Source organism: Zea mays, chromosome 2, assembly GCF_902167145.1.
Source record: "Zea mays cultivar B73 chromosome 2, Zm-B73-REFERENCE-NAM-5.0, whole genome shotgun sequence".
NCBI lineage: Eukaryota > Viridiplantae > Streptophyta > Magnoliopsida > Poales > Poaceae > Zea > Zea mays.
In genome coordinates this window covers 219,419,437-219,442,983 of record NC_050097.1, presented here as the reverse complement: position 1 = coordinate 219,442,983, position 23,547 = coordinate 219,419,437, and the positions used below count along the sequence as shown (strand labels likewise).

The 23,547-nt window shown below is 44.4% G+C and overlaps 2 protein-coding genes and 2 non-coding genes across 6 annotated transcripts; all 4 read left to right on the top strand.

Annotated features, from left to right (window-relative positions):
* The first annotated feature begins 4,218 nt into the window (after positions 1 to 4,218).
* LOC100283332 (40S ribosomal protein S9) lies at positions 4,219 to 7,043 on the top strand. The gene is made up of 3 exons (NM_001156233.2): positions 4,219 to 4,345; positions 4,959 to 5,340; positions 6,613 to 7,043. Exons 1-3 carry the CDS (start codon positions 4,318 to 4,320, stop codon positions 6,782 to 6,784), a joined length of 582 nt encoding a protein of 193 aa, NP_001149705.1. The 5' UTR covers positions 4,219 to 4,317; the 3' UTR covers positions 6,785 to 7,043.
* Positions 5,615 to 5,705, top strand: LOC111591045 (small nucleolar RNA Z161/Z228). Its single transcript, XR_004856808.1, has one exon. It is a non-coding gene; the product is annotated as a small nucleolar RNA Z161/Z228 (small nucleolar RNA).
* Positions 6,089 to 6,176, top strand: LOC111591046 (small nucleolar RNA Z162). Its single transcript, XR_004856809.1, has one exon. It is a non-coding gene; the product is annotated as a small nucleolar RNA Z162 (small nucleolar RNA).
* A 3,663-nt stretch (positions 7,044 to 10,706) lies between the features above and the next one.
* On the top strand, positions 10,707 to 15,444 carry LOC100381853 (uncharacterized). Of its 3 annotated transcripts, none has more exons than XM_008670072.4 (14): positions 10,707 to 11,012; positions 11,459 to 11,505; positions 11,602 to 11,658; positions 11,765 to 11,837; positions 12,425 to 12,480; positions 12,593 to 12,772; positions 12,882 to 13,060; positions 13,150 to 13,289; positions 13,388 to 13,530; positions 13,610 to 13,791; positions 13,875 to 14,031; positions 14,110 to 14,291; positions 14,379 to 14,740; positions 14,865 to 15,444. In XM_008670072.4, exons 1-14 carry the CDS (start codon positions 10,917 to 10,919, stop codon positions 14,967 to 14,969), a joined length of 1,959 nt encoding a protein of 652 aa, XP_008668294.1. In that variant the 5' UTR covers positions 10,707 to 10,916; the 3' UTR covers positions 14,970 to 15,444. The 3 variants fall into 3 exon arrangements, with proteins under 3 accessions (XP_008668294.1, NP_001348476.1, XP_008668295.1); NM_001361547.1 differs by having other exon boundaries at positions 10,762 to 11,012; positions 12,873 to 13,060; positions 14,865 to 15,292; XM_008670073.4 differs by having other exon boundaries at positions 10,784 to 11,012; positions 11,602 to 11,690; positions 12,873 to 13,060.
* The last annotated feature ends 8,103 nt before the right edge of the window (positions 15,445 to 23,547 follow it).

Sequence of the window (23,547 nt, the reverse complement as noted above, 5' to 3'; positions counted from 1 at the left end):
TGCCCTCGGTTGCCCCTTTGCTCCTTTATTGAATCCAAAACTTGGTCTTTTTATTGGCTGAGTGTGAACCTTTTACACCTGTATAATCTATACACTTGGGCAAACTAGTTAGTCCAAAGATTTGTGTTGGGCAATTCAACCACCAAAATTATATAGGAACTAGGTGTAAGCCTAATTCCCTTTCACAAACAATGGATGACACTTGAGTACCACTGAGCTATTGAAAATAAAATGTTACTACTGGAAAACAAATCTTGACCAGAGCAGCAAAATGCAAATGGTACACTAAACGTTAGAGGAGCACACCATCAAGACCCAAGTACCAAAAACATTAGTTAACACTCCAATAGTACATGATGACAGATATCATCTCTCCTTGGTTCCTGTAACACATACGTAGGCAGATTTCTTTGCTGCATTGGCCATATTTTGTTGCCACTTTACAAACCAATAATGGTAGTATGTGTGTATGTATGTATGATATTAGTATCGAAAAAACCTGGATCTAGATTAGTTATGGAGGACTGAAATGTTTTGTCAGGCCTAAAACAGAAATCAAGCGGTAAGTTCTGATTTTGCACCATCTAAGTGTAGCCTCTAATCATGGCTCAGAAGCAGCTATCATGTCTTTAGTCTGTTTATCCTCTTCCAAACTTCCCCATTGTAACTGAGAGACCAGACAGTTATCAGACACCTGAGTACCACTGAGGTACCGAAAATAAATGTTACTACTGGAAAACAAATCCTGACCAGACCACCAAAATCCAAACGATACCCGAAACGTTAGAGGAGCCCATCATCAAGACCCTGGTTTGTGTATGCTTCTTTCTAACCAATTTAGACCTAGCAATGAATGTGCCTTGATTGCCTTAAGAAAAAAGTATTTACCTAGCACATAATTTCTAGCTGGGATGAAAGAAACCCATGGCCAACTCACTGGTCAACCATAGCATTTTTGTGACATAGTCTTGGCTGACGACACATTTAGTATTAAAGCTCAACAATCACAAACAGCGGAACAAATCATGCAAAAAGATCATACATATTCCAAGTAACAAACTGTGTGAACCAAAGATGTAGTATGCATAGCCCGTCCCTCACAAATCCAGGTATCTGGAACTCATGCCAACACAGACACACGCACCAAAGAGTAAAAATTAACCAACCACACACGGATTCTGCACCGGATGACAGACGGTAACAGATTTCGTGCAAAGAACAAACATCCTAATGGAGATGCAGACGGCATAAGGGGGTCTAGCAGAGCAAACGTGGACTTACGGAGTCACAGCCAATGTCTACAGGGCGGCGGGCAGCAGGAGCAGACCACACGCTGCCATGACGACGGTGGGTGCCGAAACGAAACTGGGGAACAACTACAAAGACGGGCTAGAGAAGCTATCGATTACAGGACCTAATAAGGCGAACTTGGATTGAGGAGAGAGGGAAGAAAATATTAAAGGGGAGGAAAGTACTCATCGTCGTGCAGCACAGTGCGCAGTGCTGTCTTCAGCCATGCCCGTCACTGGTGAGGCATGGGAGCGAGGGACGACTGCTACGCGCCCACCCGCTCTTTCCTTATTACAGGCTGCACGTGGACCCGCACGGCGTCACGGACCACATAAGCAGCGTCATCCGACGATGAGGCGCTGACGACCGCGGATGGGAGGTAGGCGAACTCCAGCGTCGTACACCGTGTAGCAGCGGGCGATGCGAGGCCCGCCCGGCATCCGGAGGCGGTCGCATCTGCGGTGGAGCAGTGGCCGATGCGGGGCCCGCCTGGCACCCTGGGCAGCGACGCCACCGAGAAGTTGGTCACCACCCACTTGATCGGCGACTCCGCTCCCTGAACGACCTGCCGCTTCCCTCGGCCTCCGTCGCGGCGCCTGCTGAGGTGGGACCAGAACGCCCAGGCCGTGAGCGCCAGCAGCATGACGGCCTTCTGCAGCGTGTCGGCGGCGATGAGGCGCTCGTTCATGTGGTACGGGTCGTTGGTGGACACCATGTGGAAGATGAGCACCGGCACGGCGTACAGCGCCACGAAGTGGTTGATCCCCGCGCACTGCTCGTCGGAGAGGCGCTCGCGTCTGCCTGCACCCCCGCGGCCCGTCTGGGCACGCGCGAGCCGCAGCTGGCGCACCGCGCGGCCGTAACAGAGGGCGCCGGTGTATGGCGTCCCCAACGGCGCAGCTCGACGCAGACGCGACAGCGGATCTAGGGGAAGGCGGCGGCGAAGCGAGAGGAGGAAGGAAGTTCTGCGCACCCTCGACGCCGACGCGACGGCGGATCTAGGGCAAGGCGGCGGCGGAGCGAGAGGAGGAAGGAGGTTCTGCGCACCTAAAATCGGAGAGGAAACGCCGTTGGGGCTCGCCGGAGTTGGGGAACTTGGATTGAGCGGAGCCCCACGACGGAGTTGGCGAACTTGGATCGAGCGGACGCAGATGCCCATTACACCTGTGCAGCGACCCGGGTGGGTCAAGCAGTGTCACGTGTCAAGACGCGGAGACAGCACGAGGCCGGGAAACGCGGGCGTGAGCCCGAAGGCGTTGTGGTTTTAATAACTTAGATTAGATTATGTACTGGACTCCTCTCATTCCTGAAATCTAGCCAATATCATGATTTGGGGAATTTTTAATTTAAGTAACTTTTTGTATTCAATATTTGCTCACCTATGGGCCTTATTTTAACAGTTTAAAATTGCATTGTCTATTATGTGTAACATCAGTTGAGAAAATACTAGCAAATAAAAGATTTGCTATATCCTAGCCACTGATGCAATATGTGCTCCCTTCATTGTACAAAACAGATTGCCTTGGAGAGAAATGAACTGCTCGATGGAACCAATGTGATCCGTGGTGAAATATCAGAGCTTCAAAACGAGCTGAGGACGCGGCTAGAAGGCAGCAACCCTATCTCTAGATCAAATCTTACAGCACTCCATCCTGCGACCACAGTATTTGCGTTGCATCATTCACCACACCCACAAAGTCATCGCGACGATGGCACTTCCTCTGCCCCACGGCGGGAGCTGCAGCTATTCCCTAATCAGGATGCGCCTACTGAAGGTACTCAGCCATCACAAAACCACGGGATCTTTAATCATGTGATGCGGCCGCTGGCAAGGTACCCACCAGCAGTGACCACTTTGCCTGTACATGTATACCCAGTCCTTCCAAGAATGGAAGATGAGCAATGCAGCAGCGGTGGCACTAGTACTACGGGTAGGGAACCGTTAACAGCTCAAGTAAAAAACGAAAGATGTGGCTCACAGTTTAAGAAGTTTTCGTTGTTTTCAAGTTTGATGTTTCCATTATAGCTGATGTGCTAAAGAAACCTTACAAGCCTATGCGGCTGTGTGCCCGCACATGTAAATATCGTTCCACTCTGTATTAGCTGAACTTAACCTCAACTAGATACCTCGATGGGAGCAATCTATCTTTGTTAGTCCACTTCGTGGTTTATCTGCAGTACTTGTCAAGGAGAAGATCAAAGAGTATCTGGTTCTAGAAAACAAGTTAACCACTCTTCTTTTGTATCTATATACTAGTTCTGTACAAGTTTGGATAAGTCCGAGCAAAAACTAGTCCGGCTGAGGTACCACTGTGCAATTGCAATTTTGTCAATGGGAATCCCACCTTGAGTAAGGTTCGTGTAGCTGCTTAAATCCAGCAAGTTTGGATACATCAGCAAGACACAATAATGGAGGCACAGCCTGCTTCATTCTTCTCCACGGATATTTTCTGCGCTTCTGATTCTGAATCCCTCACCTGAGCTATCTCATCCCACCGGCCTTCTGATGCGTATGTGTAGACAGTAAAATGTTTGGCGTCTGAAGGATGGCACATGGCAGTGGCCAATGGCGAGGAGCCTGGCGGTGGGGAACGCGTGGTGCGGGAAGTGGGAGCATTTCAGCATCAGGGCGTGGAGCTGGGTCAGGTGCCCCGTCCGCCGTCCGCGTCGCCGACTTGAGCAGCGCCGTCAGCGGCTTCCGCGCCGCGGTGGCAGGCTCGCCGGCTCGGTTGCATGAGTTCGTCGAGGAGGCGCCGACTGTTTCTGTTTCTGCAGGCGTCTCCCCAGACCCAGAGGGAAGGCCATGCGAACACAGAACGTGGGCTGTGGGCCGCGTTCGGGGTGCCCGTCACAACTGAGCCGATGTCACTTATATGAGTGAATAATTTATTGAAACCCAGCCCACTAGTTGAAACCTAGGGTTTACATCCCTTATAAAATCTCGTCTTCCACCCCCGCCTCGCTCAGTCGCACTTCCTCCGGCGGCGGCAACTCGACGGCCAACCGCGCCACCCTGCCGCGGCAGCCATGGTGCATGTTAACTTCTACCGCAACTGTAAGATCCCCCTCCTCCACTGCATTGCACGCGTGTTCCCTCGAGACTAACCATCCAGCTTGTGCTGTGATTGCGTCGCGGGGCCTCTAGCTTCTTCTAGTAGTGTCGGGGGGAAACACTTACCATGCGCAGTGTATGTAGCGATGGGTGTTCCTTTCGGACACGCTTGATTAATAGTAGCAATTCGGATGGTTGAACAACGCCTTTCGGTTTTGCTTTGATCCGTCAAGTCCAAAGCATGGTGCATTGCCCTTAGGTGAACTGATCGCGCGGGTACGCACGTTGTTTGAAATCTGTATGCCGGGGTGAAACGGTGCTGGATCAGAATTCAAAATACCAAGCTTTGTGCTAGTTTTGCACTCTTTAAAAGCAAATACTATCAGACAATGTCCTTAGGCAGCTGTCGCATTTTTTTTGTTACTGCTCAAACTGACGCTGATTATTTGCACCATTTAGTAGAGGCATTAGATCTGTTTTCAATACTATAAAGTAGAGCACATGTCTTTCATGCACTGATAGTGACAGGTTAGTTGCTACAGATACCACTCAGTTATTTTCCAATGCTAATTTTTGTAGCACTATCAGTAGCTTATGGTGCTGTTGCACGTTGCAGATGGGAAGACTTTCAAGAAGCCAAGGCGGCCGTATGAGAAGGAGCGCCTAGATGCTGAGCTGAAGCTGGTTGGTGAGTATGGCCTGCGGTGCAAGCGTGAGCTGTGGCGCGTGCAGTATGCCCTGAGCCGTATCAGGAATGCAGCCAGGGAGTTGCTCACCCTGGATGAGAAGAACCCACGCCGTATCTTTGAGGGCGAGGCGCTCCTCCGTCGCATGAACAGATATGGTCTTCTTGGCGAGGGACAGAACAAGCTTGATTACGTGCTTGCCCTCACTGTTGAGAACTTCCTCCAGCGCCGCCTCCAGACCATCGTCTTCAAGAATGGCATGGCCAAGTCCATCCACCATGCTCGTGTCCTGATCAGGCAGCGCCACATCAGGTTTGTTTATATGCTGCTGATTCCTCGATTGTGCATCAATGTTAGTTGTATCTTAAAATTTTCACAAAGAGTAAAAGTTTGTAATTGCGGATCAGAGCAGTTTCTATGTTTTCTTTGTGTATATGTCTTATGTTCCTTCAAGTTCTGGCATTCTTTGAGCATTTCCTATGTTAGTTATGAATTTTCGATTACTGTTATAGTTTGTGCTCAATTTTCCTTATGTTTTGCTGCTGCTGGTTGTATGTTGGTTGTAAAGACACATTTGACCTTGGATGGGCCATATGATGAAAAACCATGTGCAATTCTCACGACGGTCGTCTGAGACACTTTGTGTGTAATGTTGCAGTCATGTTTCTCTGATGCCCTTGGTTACATTTGATTCTTATTTCTGTTACGTAATAAATTGTTTTGTGTGACCCTTGTCTGCTCCCTATCGTTTCTGTTTACTGTAGTGTGGCCCCTGCTCTGTCTTCTCCAGTGTAAAAATGAGAGTCCTGCTGACAACACTGCACATTTGGAATGTGATTCAGTATATTGTTTTAACAGCTTTTATCTTCCATTCATATTTATTTGTTATTATAGTTTTTTTCTTCAGGTTAACCCATTTGATTAATTCCGTTCAATCATCTGGATCACAAGTCCATTAGCCCTACTTTTGGAAATTTGTTATTTGGATGCACATTGCTTCATACCTGCGCAGCCTACCATGCTGCTTTGAATATATATATCCATATATTTCTGTGTTTTGTTGGGCACAATGAGGAGTGAATTTTGCTAATGTATCTCCGAGGCCAGAATGCCAATGATTTTTATGTCCTTTTCATTCTGAGTGCCCTATTGGATGTTCAAATAACATGATTATTTTCTTTTTTCCCTTACAGTGTGATTATGTTGTCATATTTCCTCCAGATTATTTGGTTTCTAATTAATATGGGATGCCTTGTTCTGGCCATTCTCAAACCTGGCAGACTCAATCATAACTCTGCCCCCATGTTGTTAGTGTGGACAATTCATAGCTCCTTGCTTGTGTTCTCGTAAAAATGGAGTGTCCTGCATGTATCTGCTTTAGTAGAATCTCATGTCTCATTGAATTAGTCTTGTGATCAAGTTGTGGCGCATATGAAAGAGATCAAATTATTCATGAACTGTTATCATTGTGATGCTTATATTTGAATCATTTCCGTAGTTTGGGTAGATTGACAGACAAGTCCAGTTTAGAAATTTGGATTTACTAGCCTTTTGTCCCCTTGATCTAACATTGTGTTTTCACAGGGTGGGAAGGCAGCTCGTCAACATCCCCTCGTTCATGGTCAGGGTCGAATCAGAGAAGCACATCGACTTCTCCCTCACCAGCCCTCTGGGTGGTGGTCCTGCCGGAAGGGTGAAGCGGAAGAACCAGAAGAAGGCCTCAGGGGGCGGCGACGCTGAGGAGGACGAGGAGTAGAGGGCCACGTAGGGATTCTGCGACCGCAATTGGTTGAAATGTGAGGTGGACACTTTAGTTGTTGTGCCTGAGTGTGTTTGTTCATTGTAATGAATTCAGAAATTCTACTGTGGTAGACAATTTTGCACCCCCACTACTGACACTCCTGTTTAAATTTAAACATTGGCATCGTGTCTAGACAGGATGAATTGTATTCTGGTTTGGCCGTTTGGGTGGCTATTTGCTAGTTTGGTCTTTAGGCCAATGTTTAAGACTGAAACAAATTGGTAGCCAACTTTACTTTATTATGCTCTGCTGGTCTGTTTGGTGATTTTTTTTTACCCATGCAAATACACGGCCCTATATAGCCAGTCTGCTGAAGATGGCCTAAGCAGTAAGCACTGTTTATGCCAGCAATTAAAAAGCCAGCCTCCCATCATTAAATTTGGATAGGTCGAGAGTTTGTGTCTGAAACCCTTGGTAGGTATCATTTAGGTCTAGTTTGATGCGACTTAAAAAGTGATATCAGGAGATTGCGGATAGTCTTATAGCGGCGTAGTCATACGCCTTCCGAGCTGAGGAAATAAAAAAAAACTCCCAAACAGTCCCAACCGGGGACTGGCCGCCGATTTTCATAGGATACTACGGTTCGTCTGGGTACTTTCGGCACCTGACTGACATGATCTGGGCGAAGAGGAAAGCTGCAGCAGCAGCAAATTCGGAGGACGTCCTCCGAGTCGAGACCGGTCCACGGTCCTCTCCAGCTCCGGGCGTCTAGCCCAGGCCCAGCCAAAAGAGATATGGCAGACGCACGCACCAAGCGCACATGCAATGCACATGCACCCCAATGCCACCGGCCACCGCCCTATATCCAAAGCCACTTTGCAGTCACACTGCCAGCGAACTTTTGGCCAAGCTGATGACGCTACTCCCATCAGACAACAACTGCAGTCTTACCCTTGCTTGCTGCTGCGGTCCCATCTCCCATTTCCTGTGAATACTTTTCCTCTCCAACAGGCGTGCGTTCCTGTTCCGTTGAAATCATTATTAAACGGAACTGCCAAAATGCTGCTGCTTCCTTTTGAAACGAGTCACTGATGCCTGGCAGTGAATGACTGAATGGTGATTAGACTTTCTCCAACAATGCACCCTAAAACAAATATAGCGTTCATTCGTTCTTTATCACGTCCAACAAGGGGAACGCTAAAGGCTCCGATAAGACATAGAGATGCTTCTTCGTCGCTAAGGCCGGGAGAAAGACCACCAGCACGGAGACCATCGGTCGGCTGCAGTGGCGCGGAGGAGCACTAGCACTGAAGCCGTCGGCTGCGGCGGCACGGAGGCCCTCGACTGGACGCGGAGGACCTCGATAGGGGACAAGGAGCACTAGCACTGAAACCGCTCCAAAGGAAGCCTAGCAGGGATGAACTGGGATGCAGCGGCACCAATGAGCTCGGAGTTGGGATCGGTGGCTGTAGCGTCAAGGAAAAGCTCTAGTTTCTGGAAAAAAATCATATTTCTCCCACGTTAAAGTGTAGTTTGCAACATGCAAACGTCTAAAATATTTTTTTAAATACGTTCTCTAAAATTTCTATTACTTTGATAGGAAAAAATTGTAGAAAATAAGATATAGATAATAAAATTTAGAGGACATTGTTTGAGACGATGAATATATACATGACAAAACCTTCTAGAGAGTGTTGTAATGGATGGGAAAATATTTTTTTTATGGGATGAAATTTAAATTACATTCTTGTAGACGATGAAGATATAGATGACAAAATCTTTTAAAGGGTGTTGTAAAGGATGGAAAATATATCTTTATGAGATAAAATTTAGAGGACATTATTGGTAACGATAAAGATATAGATGACAAAATCTTTTAGAGTGTATTGTAAAGTATGAAAAATATTTTTTTATGGGATGAAATTTAGAGTAAATTACTGGAGACAGTTAGGCTAACTGCATCGGTGAACGCTGGGCATCCCCCTCCCCTTGCATGGCGTCTGCAGGGGTACTCTACGGCCGCAGCGCTGCCCCCTGCAGCGCCCCCTACGTGCCGGTCTCCTTCTCTCTCCCTCCAGATATAGCGTGTCACTGTTCATCCCTTCAAACACTGTGCTGTGGGTCCACGATTAATTGTTAGTTGATAAAAAATTGATAGTAGATATAGAAAATGATATTTTATAGTTGTAGTGGGGTATAGGAGAAGTATTTAGGGAGAACCGCTGCGGGAGATGAAAAAATAAGGGGTAAAATGTTGATGATGTGACGCAAAAAAGATGATATAGAGAGAAAAATTTAGAGAAAACCGCTGCGGATAGCCTTAGCCGTCGCGGCCTCGTAGATGTCAATCTCTCAAACGCGTGCTTTGCTTATGGGTGGACAAACGTTGGATTTCACTTACAACTACACTGGTTGGGTTCTCCAAACTCCAAATGCAATGCTCACGGTCCCAACTCCTCCTAGTCCTATATATTTTTTACCCGCTCGGATTTCTCGACCATATGCTTCCCAAACCCCAAAAAGACAGCACTTTATTGTATATAATATATACTTCATACTAGCAATATAGCACAACAAAAGTGGTCTAGTAGTAGTACTCTCGGTGTGCTTCTTCAGAGTTCATTCAGTGTTCATCAGAGATCAGAGTTCGACCGCCGCTACTGGTTCTGGAAAATCTCAGCATCCGTTTGAGTGCGCAGACTCTGTATCAATGGCGCGTTGTTGGAAAAGGATCGGAAGGGATTTCGAAATTTCAAGCAAACTTGGAAGGCATTTCATTCGCGGATTTTGTGCGCAGCGATGAACCATCTTCACAAGACTCTTATGCTAGAGGCAGGGCCTTTCAGCTGCTATCACATCGATCCTTCTTCAGACTGCTGTTCAAAAACGTAGCAGGAGCGTGGACCATTATACGAGTCACACGGACTCACCGCTCGCATGAAGCATGCATGCATGATGCAGCTCATGAATCCCATTCATCGAGAGAGAGAGAGAGAGAGAGAGAGAGAGAGAGAGAGAGCCGGCCGTGAAGAATGAACAATTCCTCTCCTCAGTTCCTCAGCTTCCCACCCAGCCCGGCCCGGCAGCCAATCTGCCATCCATCCATCACGTCGCGTGCCGGTGCCGTGCGTCATCGGAACATACGAATGCGGCCATGGCGACCGGGGCCGATCTGACCTCCCCAACCGGCGCATTAGAGATCAGATGCTCGTCAATGGGGATCTCGTGCTCTAGCGCATTCTCAACCGGGTAGGGATGAACAAGCTATCCCCTACCTAGCAGGATCCCTTCAAGTCGCCGACGTCTCTTTTGGCTAGGGTGCTTTAGACCAGTGAGGAAGAAAGGTGTTTGGCTACCCAATATATGAGACAGAGTATATTCATATGTTTTATCCCCAGAGGTATCTTAGGCCAACATAAGTGGAGCCATATGCTCTAGACATGGTGTCTGAAGGCCAACAATGTGTACATTATATTCTTGTTAAATGTAATCCATCCTTTTTGAGGTTTTACCTTTAGTGGGTCTTACTTTTGCATGTGAAAAACATCCTCCATTTCTGCTCCTGTTACTCTTAGAACAAATACATAGGATATTAATGTTCGATAGCTAGCACCCACAACAAATATCAACAGAAATGGCTAGCCATGGCACGAACCAACTGTCACTGTCAGTGCCACGGCTCTAAACTACTGTAGAAGCAATAGAAACTGATACAGATTAAACCTAAACGAAAATGGATAAAAACTTTTCAAAGCAGATCAACTGGTCCAACCACCCCTGCTCTCTGTGCACTCTGCGCTCTGCAGCAGTCCAGAACGGCAGGCAGTCCCACGGTTCCGTTCCGTCTCGTTTCGTCAGCAGTCGCTGTTCAGTTCCCAACAGTACTTTCCCTTCCACTCACACTCACGCCACCGCCCACCTTTTAAAACCCACCACCCCACTGCAAAAAATTCCTCTCCTCAGTTCCTCAGCTTCTCACCCACCCCGGCCCGGCAGCCAATCTGTCATCCATCACGTCGCGTGCCGTGCGTCACCCCCTCCCTTCGCCTCGCTTCAAAAATCCCTCCGTTGGCGCCCAAGTACCAAACCCTAGCCTCGTCCGGGCCCGCCCCCTCTGGCCGGCCGGGCGGAACATGCGAATGCGGCCATGGCGACCGGGGCCGATCTGACCTCCCCAACCGGCGCCGCTGCGGCAGCGGCCGCCGCCAGGAAGGACCGCCACATCGTCAGTTGGAGCTCCGAGGTGCGTCAAGTGTCTGTGTGCTCCGCAAGTTGCTCAATTTTGCCCGCGTGCCATTTTTTCTCCCCGATTTTTGGTGCCTCGGGTTTGGGATTGGACCCATGTATGTACGTAGCAATTATTGCGCTTCTTTTTTGCTTGCGGAGAGAAGGCGACTTTTTCGGGGCTAATCCGTGCGGAAAGGAAATTTTGGAAATTTTCTCTTTGGTTACTGCATCCCGTACCTGATTTTGACGGTTAACTTTTTCTATCCCGTTCCTGAATCCTGAGTCCTGACTACCAGTACGAACGTTCAGTCTACTTAGTTTTCTATCGCCTTGTTAAAACACGTCTTCAATTTTGCGCATTTGCTCTCTTGTGTTATTCTTGACGCTACCTTGGGCTGTTTCTGTGGTTTTTCCTCGACGATTGAATCCTGATGGTTACACCTTTGACCTTTCTCGCTGTAGGAGGATGGCGTGCTTCGTGCTCAAATCGCTCTTCATGGCACTGATAAGTACGTCTTCAGTATTCTCAGCAGACTCAAATCGCCAATTCTTGTCGCTTTGTTTTGACCTTGTATAATCACTGTAATTTTCTTTGCTTTTGGTAGCTGGACAATTATAGCGGCACAATTCAAGGACAAGACGGCCAGACAGTGCAGGAGAAGGTGTGCACACTGTTCTAATAGAGGAAACATTGGTTAGGATTCTTGCGTTCCTAACTTTGTTTGGATGTTTGTTGATTTCATTTTTATTGTTTGGTTCTTGGTGCAGATGGTACAATTATTTGAACTCAGAGTGCAAGAAAGGTGGGTGGTCCAGGGAAGAGGATATGCTTTTGTGTGAGGTGAGATCTTGATGTCTTCTAACTCTAATTGCAGCTTAATCGCTTGATCTGGGCAATGAATTTGCTTCAAACTAGACACTGTTGCATCATGAAATGCTGATGCTTTTCCAATGTCCTCTTTTTAGAACATGCTGTAGCACGTGTTTCTGGTTTTACAATTTCCATAGAATTTACTCAACTTGGATACTAGGCTTCTCTGTTGTTACTTCTTTAGCGACCTTTGACAATTCAAGACAAATGATTGTGGCTGGTGTTCAGAAAAATTATAGGCTGGACCGCTGGAGCCTACCCTATGTTGCATGATTTCAGGTTAAGAATGGGTTTATATTGTGCTTTACCAGGACACATGACTTATATGCTCTTTAATAGATAAGGGAGCCTAGAAAGGATCACAGTGTATCTTGAGATTGTGCATTATATCATGATTTGTGCGGTATCAGTTCTAAGCCTTTAGTTTGTCTGCACTTGTATTGTGGTAAATTTAGCGGTTCATGGGAATTAGAAACCTCGTGTACACTTTGTTTTGGTGTTATCTTGAAAACTGTTTGTTCTTGCTGTAGAGCTTCTAAATTGTCACTGTTATGCAGGCTCAAAAAGTTCTTGGAAACAAGTGGACTGAAATTGCAAAAGTTGTTTCAGGAAGGTGTGTTTTTCTTATTGGATTGCTATATTTTGCAAGGAGGAAAAAGGGTAAAAATGAGATTTGTGAACTAAGGTTTTTTTGGCTTATTTATTTTTGTGTTTGCCTACAACAGAACAGACAATGCAGTGAAGAACCGGTTTTCTACTCTATGCAAAAGGAGGGCTAAGGATGACGAGCTATACCAAGAAAATGGTGTGCCATGTTCCAACACAAATGCAAAGAAGGTTCTCACTGAAACAGGACGCCTCACACCAGGCGGAGCTGGCTCTTTGGTACATATTAAGCAGACGAGGTATATAAAAGACAAGCTGAAGTTGTTACATTTTCTAACTGATAAGCATCTTAATGTCTACATACTGTTTGACTTTCTTTTTTACCGATTCTGCTACAAGGTCTTCCAGTTATAATTTGAAGGAGAACCTTGTACCAAATATGAAATTATTTGAACTAGAGAAGAGCACACAAGATGCCAGGCAACCTCTTGCTACCATTTCTTCGAACAACCAAGATAACGTGAATACAGTTAAATCTCAAAATCTTGTCCCAACCACAAAACAATTGTTAGGTCCAGAACAACATTGTGAGTCTATTATCCTTGATTCTGAACATCTGATTTTACCTGTATGTCTTGTGTCAGTGATTGAATCCCTTCTGTGCCGATAATTTCAGGTGTGAAGCGGGAGGGTAATTTTCTGAAGAAGGATGACCCAAAAGTTGCTACTTTATTACAGCAATCTGACTTTCTTTGCTCCCTTGCAACAAAAATCAAAAGTGACAATACAAGTAAAAGCATGGATGAAGCATGGCAGGTATGTATGGCTACACCAACTTTATGTTACAAACTTCTCAGCTTAAAACTCTTGGCGCTTTATTGATAGGTAACTGTTTTTATCCCGGACATTTTCAGCAACTGCAAGATCATTTAGTGAAAAAAGAGCACAACAAAGTGCCAGAAAACAGTGGGTCTGAAATAGCTTCACTTTTAGAGGAGCTTGATGATTTAATTGTAGACCCCTATGAGAGGAAAGATGAAGATGAACAGAAGCTAAGGTTATTTATGAATAAACACTCAATTTTTTGTCAAATATGTCGCTTCAGTTGTTGACCCATCATTATTTCCAATGCAAAGCGAGCACAATGGACGGACCGATGTGGACAATGATCACTGTAACGGTTCTTCACAAACTAGCATAGTAGTAACGACAAATATGGTCCCAGAGGAAATGATGGGAGATTGTCCAGTCGATAACTGCAATGAGGATAGTAGTCTTTGTAGAAAAGTGCTTTCTGGAAGTACAGAACCTTGCCCAGGTAACCTTTGCTATCAATTGCAACTTAGTAGATTCTTATCTACATCAAAGAAAGGCTATCTGAAATTTTTTATGATAAAACAGGTGCAAAAATGACAGGATGTGGGAATTTGAGCGAAGACCAGGTTGCTGAAGGTAGTGTGCTTCAACGTGTAGAATCTATATCTCCTGTTATAACAGATATTGATGATTTACTCGTAGACCCGTATGAGAGTGAAGCGGAAGATGAAGAAAAGTCAGGGTAAATGATGGATAATTTTCATCTTTTCATTCGTATATATTGCTTCAGATGTTGATGCGTCATCATTCTAATTAACAGGGAGCAGAATGGACAGATTGATGTGCATGCTGAGCAGTGTTTTGGTTCTTCTCAAACTATCATAGAAGTGATATCAGACATGGCCCCTGATGAAGTCATGGAAACTTGTTCAGCAGATAACCGCGAAGAACATAGTAGCATTTGCCGAAATGTGCTTTCTGGAAGTATGGCACCTTGCCCAGGTAACGTACACTATCTAACATCACCTTTCTATATTCTATTTCATCCACGTCACAGAAAATTTATTGAAATCCTTGAGGCTCAAACAGGTGCAGAAATACCAACATCTGAAAAAATGAGTGAACTTGCTGAAGATAGCAGACTTCAATGTATGGAGTTTGCATCTCCCGTTCTGGCAAATTTTGCGAGCAAGGAATGTGGAGAAACACCAGAACCACAAGTTCTTAATGAGATTGTTGAAGATAGCAGGCTTCAATGTATTGAATTCAACTCCCCGGCTCACACAATTCTCCCAGATAAAACAGGCGCCGAAAACTTTGCATCCCCAAGTTTTGATGTGGTTGCAAAAGATAGTAAGCCTCCGTCTTTGGAATTCACATCCCCTGCTCATACAGTTGCAACATTCCAACCGTATGCAGACGGCATCCCTACCCCAAAATTCACTGCTAGTGTAAGCTTTCAATTTTTTTCATGACCTGTGCTTGAAATTTGTATTTCGAAATATTGTTGTACCTGAAGTAAATAATAACTATGTTGTGAAAGCTGCTCACATTTGTACTTTTCATTCTTTTCAGGAGAGGAGTTTTCTGCTGTCAGTTTTAGAGCTGACCTCACCAGGGTCAAGGCCTGAAACTTCTCAGCAGCCATCTTGCAAAAGGGCTCTTCTTAATAGCCTTTGAAATGGGTTTGCATAAAATCCCAACACCAAGCCTGCTATGCCCCTCAGCATAATTTGGCTACTCCTATATGCATGAAGTGTGCCTACCCTCAAAGGGTTTCATAGTATGTTTTGTTTGTTGTATAGAATGATGCATTGGTGTAGTTGTATTAGCATACAGGAACGAAAGGGTGATGGTGTAAGTGTTTACAGCTTGTGTTCAAAATATAGAAAAAGTAATATTCTTTGTGTAATTAACTCTTGTAATTCTTCCCATGGGTGCGAGTTATTAGATTGTTGCGTAGTGTGATGTAATGGCTTTCCTTTGTTGAGCTTTTGGTATGGAAGAACCGACTGCAGGCTATGGCTGTATGCTTTATTGATTTGTATGGTTGGAACTTGGAAACATGATATTCGGTTGATAGACTGCGTTCTCTGCAGCTGATCCGGCACTAAGTTTGGTGTCCATTTTCAGAATAAAATTCATGTATTTCCCAGGCCTCCAGAATCCAGATATATTCATGTTGTGATGTGCCTTATCAACAAAGACTGCAGTAGTCTCATCGGACAAACTGTCCTTATCATACTGACATTGATGATCATAATTAGGGTGTGTTGTATTTGAAAACTATAGTTTTAGAATACTACGGTTTTAAGATGTCATTATATAATCGTAGTATTTTTTATATTACTTCTGGCAATACATGTTTGAAGACAAAATATCTTAAACTATAATATTTAGGGCTTGTTTGTTACATGAGACTAAATTTTAATTCCTCTTTTTTTTTTGTTTGGCAACCTCTTTTGGAAGTGGCTTTAATATGTAGTAAACTAGAACATTGCGGCGCCCTTACGGGCGCCCTATCGAGACAACAACATTGTTTCTTTAGCAGTATTGCTTTGTATAGGGATACTTCATACCTGTGAGTATATGTGATGTGAAGGGGGACAAAAAAATTTATTACATGCATTTCCATTTATGGTGTAAAAAAGTGTCTATCTGTAAGATCAAACTAATTGGACTTCCAAATCTTAATTCATAGAACCACTACTTGGCAGGATAATTGTCACTCTCGGAACCCCTTTGTTGTGTCCTGGTTCTATGCCACTGAATCTTTCATACTGTCATACAGAATTTAAAGATCTTTTGCTCTATTAGTGAATAGTTCTGTTTATGTAATCAGTTTATCAGAAGGTTGAAGTATTAGTAACCTTCAAATTTTTTTATCAGAAAGGAACCTGACCTTCAGGAATGGTTCCTTTGGTTGGCTCTGGCAGCACTGGTAAGTGACGTTAAGAGTGCATTGTGGGAATTGTGGCCAAAGATACTAATATTTCTTTTTCTCAAATTACTCATTGCCATTCCTACCCAATTGATAAACATGAAGCTTTTCTGTCCTCAAAAATAAAATTACTACTCCATACACCAAAATATAAAGAATAAGTGAATAACCAAGTGACTTTTTTACTTGACCTGCATTCTTGCAGGAGCAGAATGAAGAACAACACTAAGGGTTCCAAGAATAGTTTGTTTTTCCTATTCCTAGAGGGCCCTGCAAAAAGCAGATAAAACCTACAAGAAATAACATAACCAAACAATCAAACATTACTATTAAATGGTGTATGTGTTCAATCTACATGTCATTCAAAAGAAAAGCATATAGCTAAGACAGCTGAGGTATCTACAATATTTTCATATAACTAATCAAGACAGGTGTAGGAAACGAGTGACGCCTAAGAGAGGGGTGAATTAGGACTTCTAAAACTTTTACTTAACTAGGCCACGAATAAATCCCTAAAGCAAAACCTATGCAATTAATCAAACTAGAATGTGCAAACTAGGTTTTGTCAAGTGTTGCTATCTCTACCGCAATGGTTAAGTTTCAATCTACACTATATAAGTATGAAAGGCAAGATTGAAACTTAAATGCTTAATATAAATGTGAAAACTTAAAGAGCAAGGTAGAGATGTAAACTCTCGTGGATGACGCCAGTATTTTTACCGAGGTATCCGGAACCACGCAAGGTCCCGACTAATCCTCGTTAGTGTCCCTACGCAAAGGGAAGCCCACACGAGGGCCAAGCACCTCGGTCGAGTAACTCCGTAGAGAGCCGCGGGCCTTCTCCACGCGCAAGTGGTGCTCCGCTTCCGGCTCCTCTCAGACGCTCCCTGTCGTCTCCACTATCGAGCTTCCGGCCAAAAACGCCGCGGGCCTCGTTCCCTCCGGTACACGGTGGCGGCCGTGACACAAACGCGGTTATCACGGTCTCGCAAGACTCTCGCCCCACTCGGTACAATTACAACGGCTCGCGCAAGAGCCGAGGGGTTGTGTGGTTTTACAAAACTCACTCAACTAACTAGGGTTTACCTAGAGCAAGCGCTAAAGCGGTCTAACTAACCTAAGCACTTCGCAAAGCACCTACGCTAATCACCGAGTGATTCTATTAAGCACTTGGGTGTTTGAGCTCTTGGAAATGTGCACTATATGCCTTGTTATGTTGCTTGGGCTCCCACACTTGGAAATGGCCGTTTGGGTGTATTTATAGACCCCAACACAAAAGTAGCCGTTGGCGGAAATCTGCTGCTTTCTGTGGTCACACCGGACAGTCCGGTGGTGCACCGGACAACGTACTATTCCTTGTCCGGTGTACCTAGCCGTTCGTCTGTCAGAGCAGGTGACCGTTGGCGCGCAGACCTTTTCACACCGGACAGTCCGATCCTCACACCAGACAGTCCGGTGGTCTTCCCTCTGGGTGCCACCTGGAACTAGCCGTTGGGCTGTGGTTCCCTGGTGCACCAGACAGTCCGGTGTGCCACCGGACAGTCTGGTGCTCCACGCACAAACAGTCCGCAGGCAACAGATCTTCTTTTCTTGGACTTTTCTTTGATCTTCTTAATGTCTTCTTTTGAGGTGTTGCTTTCCTCAATTCCTTGGTCCAAGTAATTCTAGCATCCTGTGAACTACAAACACAAACACTAAGAAACTTATTAGTTCACAGATTGTGTTAATCATCAAACACCAAAACTCAATTAGCCAAATGCCCCGGGGTCCATTTTCCTTACAATCTCCCCCTTTTTGGTGATTGATGACAACACAACCAAAGCAAGCAAATAATACAAGTATTTGAATAAAAATATGCAATCTGCTTGCTAGAATGCATGTTTGTCCCCACAATGTGATATTATGGATTTAAGCCTCCCCCCAACTCCATAATTCACTTACTTCCTATTTTGGACCAAATAATCAACACCACTTGAAAAGCCACTTGCAGATTAAAATTTAAATTTGGTGGTGTTTGGTGTTTGATACATTTTTCATTGCTTTGGTCCCTAAAACTTCTCCCCTTTGGCATCAACCACCGAAAGGAAAGACATTAAAGACATGTAGGAAGTAAATAAAGCTTACCCCTCATCAAGAATTTTATCAGATGATACAATATTAAATTAAACCACATGAAGGGTACTAGCGGATCCATCAAATAGTTAGTCCCCTTAAATGTGTGTTCTCTTTAGAAAGAATTTTCTCCCTCCTTTTTGAGACGAAGAAATACTCCCCCTGACAGAGATCTACTTAGGAAAAAACATGTGAAAATTTAGAGGTGCAAGACATGATTTGAATAGACTAACTTCCCTTATGCATAGGTAACAGAATATGAGTTAACCACTTATGCATTTTAGCAACATGGAAGTATATGATGTGAAATATAGTCTAATCAAATATTGGAGAAGACATGTAAATGATACTAAATGTAGTCTCAAAGATACCAATTGAAAGTCAATGGTGTGCTTGTGAGACATGAGAGTTCTTGGAGATTTTGCAGTGGAAGTTTGTTGTCATTCTCCGGGGACTTCATTTTCCTTACAATGAGACTATCACAAAAAAAATAGACTCGAAAAAGATGTTAGTCTCAAAGTCTTAGATTATAGAGTAACTGAAAGGGAAATAGGGTTTAACCTTTTCCTAAATATAATTTTGGTGGTTGAATGCGCAATACAAATACTTGGACTAACTAGTTTGCTCTAGATTATACATTCTACAGGTACCAAAGGTTCAACACAAACCAATAAAAGAACGAGTTAGGGTTAAAAAGAAAGGAGCAAAAAGAAACCGAAGAGAACCCTGGTCTGGCGCACCAGACAGTGTCCAGTGCACCACTGGACAGTGTCCGGTGCACCAGGGGAGATCGACTTCAAAATCTTCACCTTGGGGTTTTTCGGACCGCGCTCCGCTATAATTCACCGAACTATCCGGTGTGCGACCGGACTGTCCGGTGTGCCAGCGAAGCAACGGCTAGCGAGCGCAACGGTCAACTCCAACGGTCGCCTGCAACGTGAACAGTGCGCGAAAAGTTCGCGCAGAGTCAGAGCAGCGCCAGAAGGCGCACCGGACAGTGAATAGTGCCTGTCCGGTGCAGCATCGGACTGTCCGGTGCACCAAGAAGTCAGAGCTCCAACGGTCAAAACCGTCAGAACCCTAACGGTTAGGTGACGTGGCTGGCGCACCAGACAGTGTCCGGTGGCGCACCGGGCTGTCCGGTGTGCCCATCGACAGATAGCCTCCCCAATGGTTGAATTGGTGGTTGGGGCTATAAATACCCCCAACCACCTCCACTCCAATCATCCAAGCATTCACTACTCCTCATTCAATGCAAGAGCAATACACAACACTCCAAGACACAAATCAAAGCCTCCAATCAAATCAAAGCCCACAATTCAACTCTAGTTTTTAGGACTTGTGAGAAGATCGACTTGTGTTCTTTTGTTGCTCTTGTTGCTTGGTTGGCTTTCTTCTTCCTCATTCTTGTTCTCTAAGTGACTTGTAATCAAAGCAAGAGACATTAAGCTTGTAGTGGTCCTTGCAGGGTCTAAGTGACCCGTTTGATTAAGGAGAAAGCTCACTCGGTCTAGGTGACCGTTTGAGAGAGGGAAAGGGTTGAAAGAGACCTGGTCTTTGTGACCACCTCAACGGGGAGTAGTTTTTTTAAGAACCGAACCTTGATAAAATAAATCACTGTGTCATCCGCTTTATTTCTTGGTTGATTTGTTTTCGCCCTCTCTTTCGGACTCGATTTTAATTCTAACGCTGACCCCGGCTTGTAGTTGTGCTTTAAGTTTATAAATTTTAGATTCCGCATAGTCACCCCCCTCTAGGCGACTTTCAATTGGTATCGGAGCCCGGTACTTCATTAGAGTCTGACCACTCGAAGTGATGTCGGGAGATCACGCCAAGAGGGAGATCGTGACCGATGAGAAGGCCACAAGCCACGGGAAGGCTCCATCAAGGGAGTCCGGCAATAAGCTAAAGGAGGGATCACCTCCTCACAAGTCGCATTAGAGTGGCGACAAGAAAAAGAAGATGAAGAAGGTGGTCTACTACGAGACCAACTCTTCGTCGCCATCCACCTCTAGCTCCGACGCGCCGTCCGTCACTTCTAAGCGTCATGAGCGCAAGAAGTATAGTGCCACTTCGTTATCCCCGTATCTCTAGACGCACTCCTTTACTTTCCATCCCACTAGGCAAACCACCCATTTTTGATGATGAAGATTATTGTATGTGGAGTGATAAAATGAGGCATCACCTAACCTCACTCCACGCTAGCATATGAGACATTGTTAAGTTTGGAGCGCAGGTACCATCACCGGGGGACGAAGGCTATGATTCGGACGAGGTCGCCCACATCAAGCACTTTGATTCCCAAGCAACTACTATAAACCTCGCCTCTCTATGTTAAGGAGTATAATAAGGTACAAGGGTTGAAAAGTGCTAAGGAGATTTGGGACGTACTAAAGACCACACACGAGGGAGATGAGGTGACCAAGATCACCAAGCGAGAGACGATCGAGGGGGAGCTTGGTCGGTTCGTCCTCAACCAAGGAGAGGAGCCACAAGCCATGTACAACCGGTTCAAGACCTTGGTGAACCAAGTGCGCAACCTCGAGAGCACTAAATGGGATGACCATGAAATGGTCAAGGTTATTCTAAGATCACTCGTTTTTCGTAATCCTACGCAAGTTCAATTAATTCGTGGTGATTCTAGATACAAGCTAATGTCTCTCGAGAAAGTTATAGAAAAGTTTGTGAGCTTTGAATTGATGATCAAAGGCTCCAAACAAATCATCAACTTGGAGCAAGGCGGCACCTCCACACCCGAGATACAACCCATCGCATTCAAGGCGACGGAGGAAGAAAAGAAGGAATCTACACCAAGTAGAATTCCAATCGACGCCGCCAAGCTTGACAACGAGGAAATGACACTTATCATCAAAAGTTTCCGCCAAATCCTCAAACAAAGGAAGGGGAAGGATTAAGCCCCGTTCCAAAAGGGTGTGCTACAAATGTGGTAAGCCCGGTCATTTTGTCGTTAAATGTCCTATGTCTAGTGATAGTGACAGGGGCGATGACAAGAAGGGAAAGAGGAAGGAGAAGAAGAAGTACTACAAGAAGAAGGGCGGCGATGCCCACGTATGTCGGGAATGAGACTCCGACGAGAGCTCCACCGACTCCTCCTCCGATGAGGATGCCACCAACATCGCCGTCAACAAGGGACTCCTGTTCCCCAACGTCGGCCACAAGTGCTTCATGGCAAAAAAACGGCAAAAAGAAGAAGGTAAAATCTAGAGCCTCCACCAAATATACAACATCTAGTGATGAGACTAGCTCTATTGATGATGAAGATGATTTGTTTACCCTTTTTGCCAACCTTAACATGCAACAAAAGAAAAAAATGAATGAATTGATAGGAGCCATTCATGAGAAGGATGAACTTTTGGATAGCCAAGAGGAATTCCTTATTAAGGAAAATAAGAAGCATGTTAAAGTTAAAAATGCTTATGCTCAGGAAGTAGAGAAAAATGAAAACTTGACTAAGGAGCTTAGCATTTGCCATGACACTATTTCTAACCTTAGAACTAAGAATGCTAGTTTAAATGCTAAGGTTGAAAAATTAAATGTTTGTGATGATTCAATTGTCAATCTTAAGAATGAAAATGCTAGATTAACTGCTAAGATTGATAAATTGAATGAATCAATTTCTAGCCTTAAAGTTGAATATGATAATTTAATTTTCAAGGCTAAAGATTTGATTGTTTGCAATGATTCCATTTCCTGTCTTAGAGATGAGAATGTCATATTACATGCTAAGATAAAAGAATTAAATGCTTGCAAATCATCTACATCTACTATTGATCATGTGTCTATTTGCACTAGATGTAGAGACATAAATGTTGATGCTATTCATGATCACCTAGCTTTAATTAAACAACAAAATGATCACATAGCTCAACTTACTACTAAAATTAATGAGCATGAAATAGAAAATGAAAAATTTAAATTTGCTAGAAGCATGCTTTATAATGGGAGACGCCCTGACATTAAGGATGGCATTGGTTTCCAACAGGGAAGCAATGTCAAAATTAATGCCCCTAAGAAATTGTCTAACTTCGTTAAGGGCAAAGCTCCCATGGTTCAGGATAACGAGGGTTACATTTTATATCCTACTGGTTATCCTGAGCATAAAATTAGAAGAATTCATTGTAGGAAGTCTCATTCTGGATCTCATCATGCTTTTATGTATAAGAATGAGACATCTAATTCTAGGCAATCAACCCATATTAAATTGCCTAAAAAGAAATCTCCTGTTGCATCAAATGAATCTAACATTTCATTTAAGACTTTTGATGCTTCTTATGTCTTAACTAACAAATCAGGCAAAATAGTTACCAAATATGTTGGGGACAAACACAAGGGCTCCAAGGCTTGTGTTTGGGTACCCAAGGTGCTTGTTTCTAACGTGAAAGGACCCAAGACTATTTGGGTACCTAAGAACAATGCCTAAATTGTTTTGTAGGTTTATGCATCCGGGGGCTCAAGTTGGATCATTGATAGCGGATGCATAAACCATATGACTGGGGAGTAAAGGATGTTCTCCTCCTATGAGAAAAACCAAGATTCCCAAAGAGCCATCACATTTGGGGATGGAAATCAAGGTTTGGTCAAAGGACTTGGTAAAATTGCTATATCACCTGACCATTCCATTTCAAATATTTTTCTTGTAGACTCTTTAAATTACAATTTGCTTTCAGTTTCTCAATTATGCAATATGGGCTACAGTTGTCTCTTTACGGATATAGGTGTTACTGTCTTTAGAAGAAGTGATGATTTAGTAGCATTTAAGGGAGTGTTAGAGGGTCAGCTATACTTAGTTGATTTCAAAAGAGCTGAACTCGACACTTGCTTAATTGCTAAGACTAATATGGGTTGGCTCTGGCATTGCCGACTAGCCCATGTTGGGATGAAGAATCTTCACAAGCTTCTAAAGGGAGAGCACATTTTAGGACTAACCAATGTTCATTTTGAGAAAGACAGGGTTTGTAGCGCATGTCAAGCAGGAAAGCAAGTTGGCGCCCATCATCCACACAAGAATAACATGACAACGGATAGGCCACTGGAGCTACTCCACATGGATCTATTTGGCCCGATCGCTTACATTAGCATCGACGGGAATAAGTACTGTCTAGTAACTGTGGATGATTATTCTCGCTTTACTTGGATGTTCTTTTTGCAGGATAAATCACAAACCCAAGAGACATTAAAAGGATT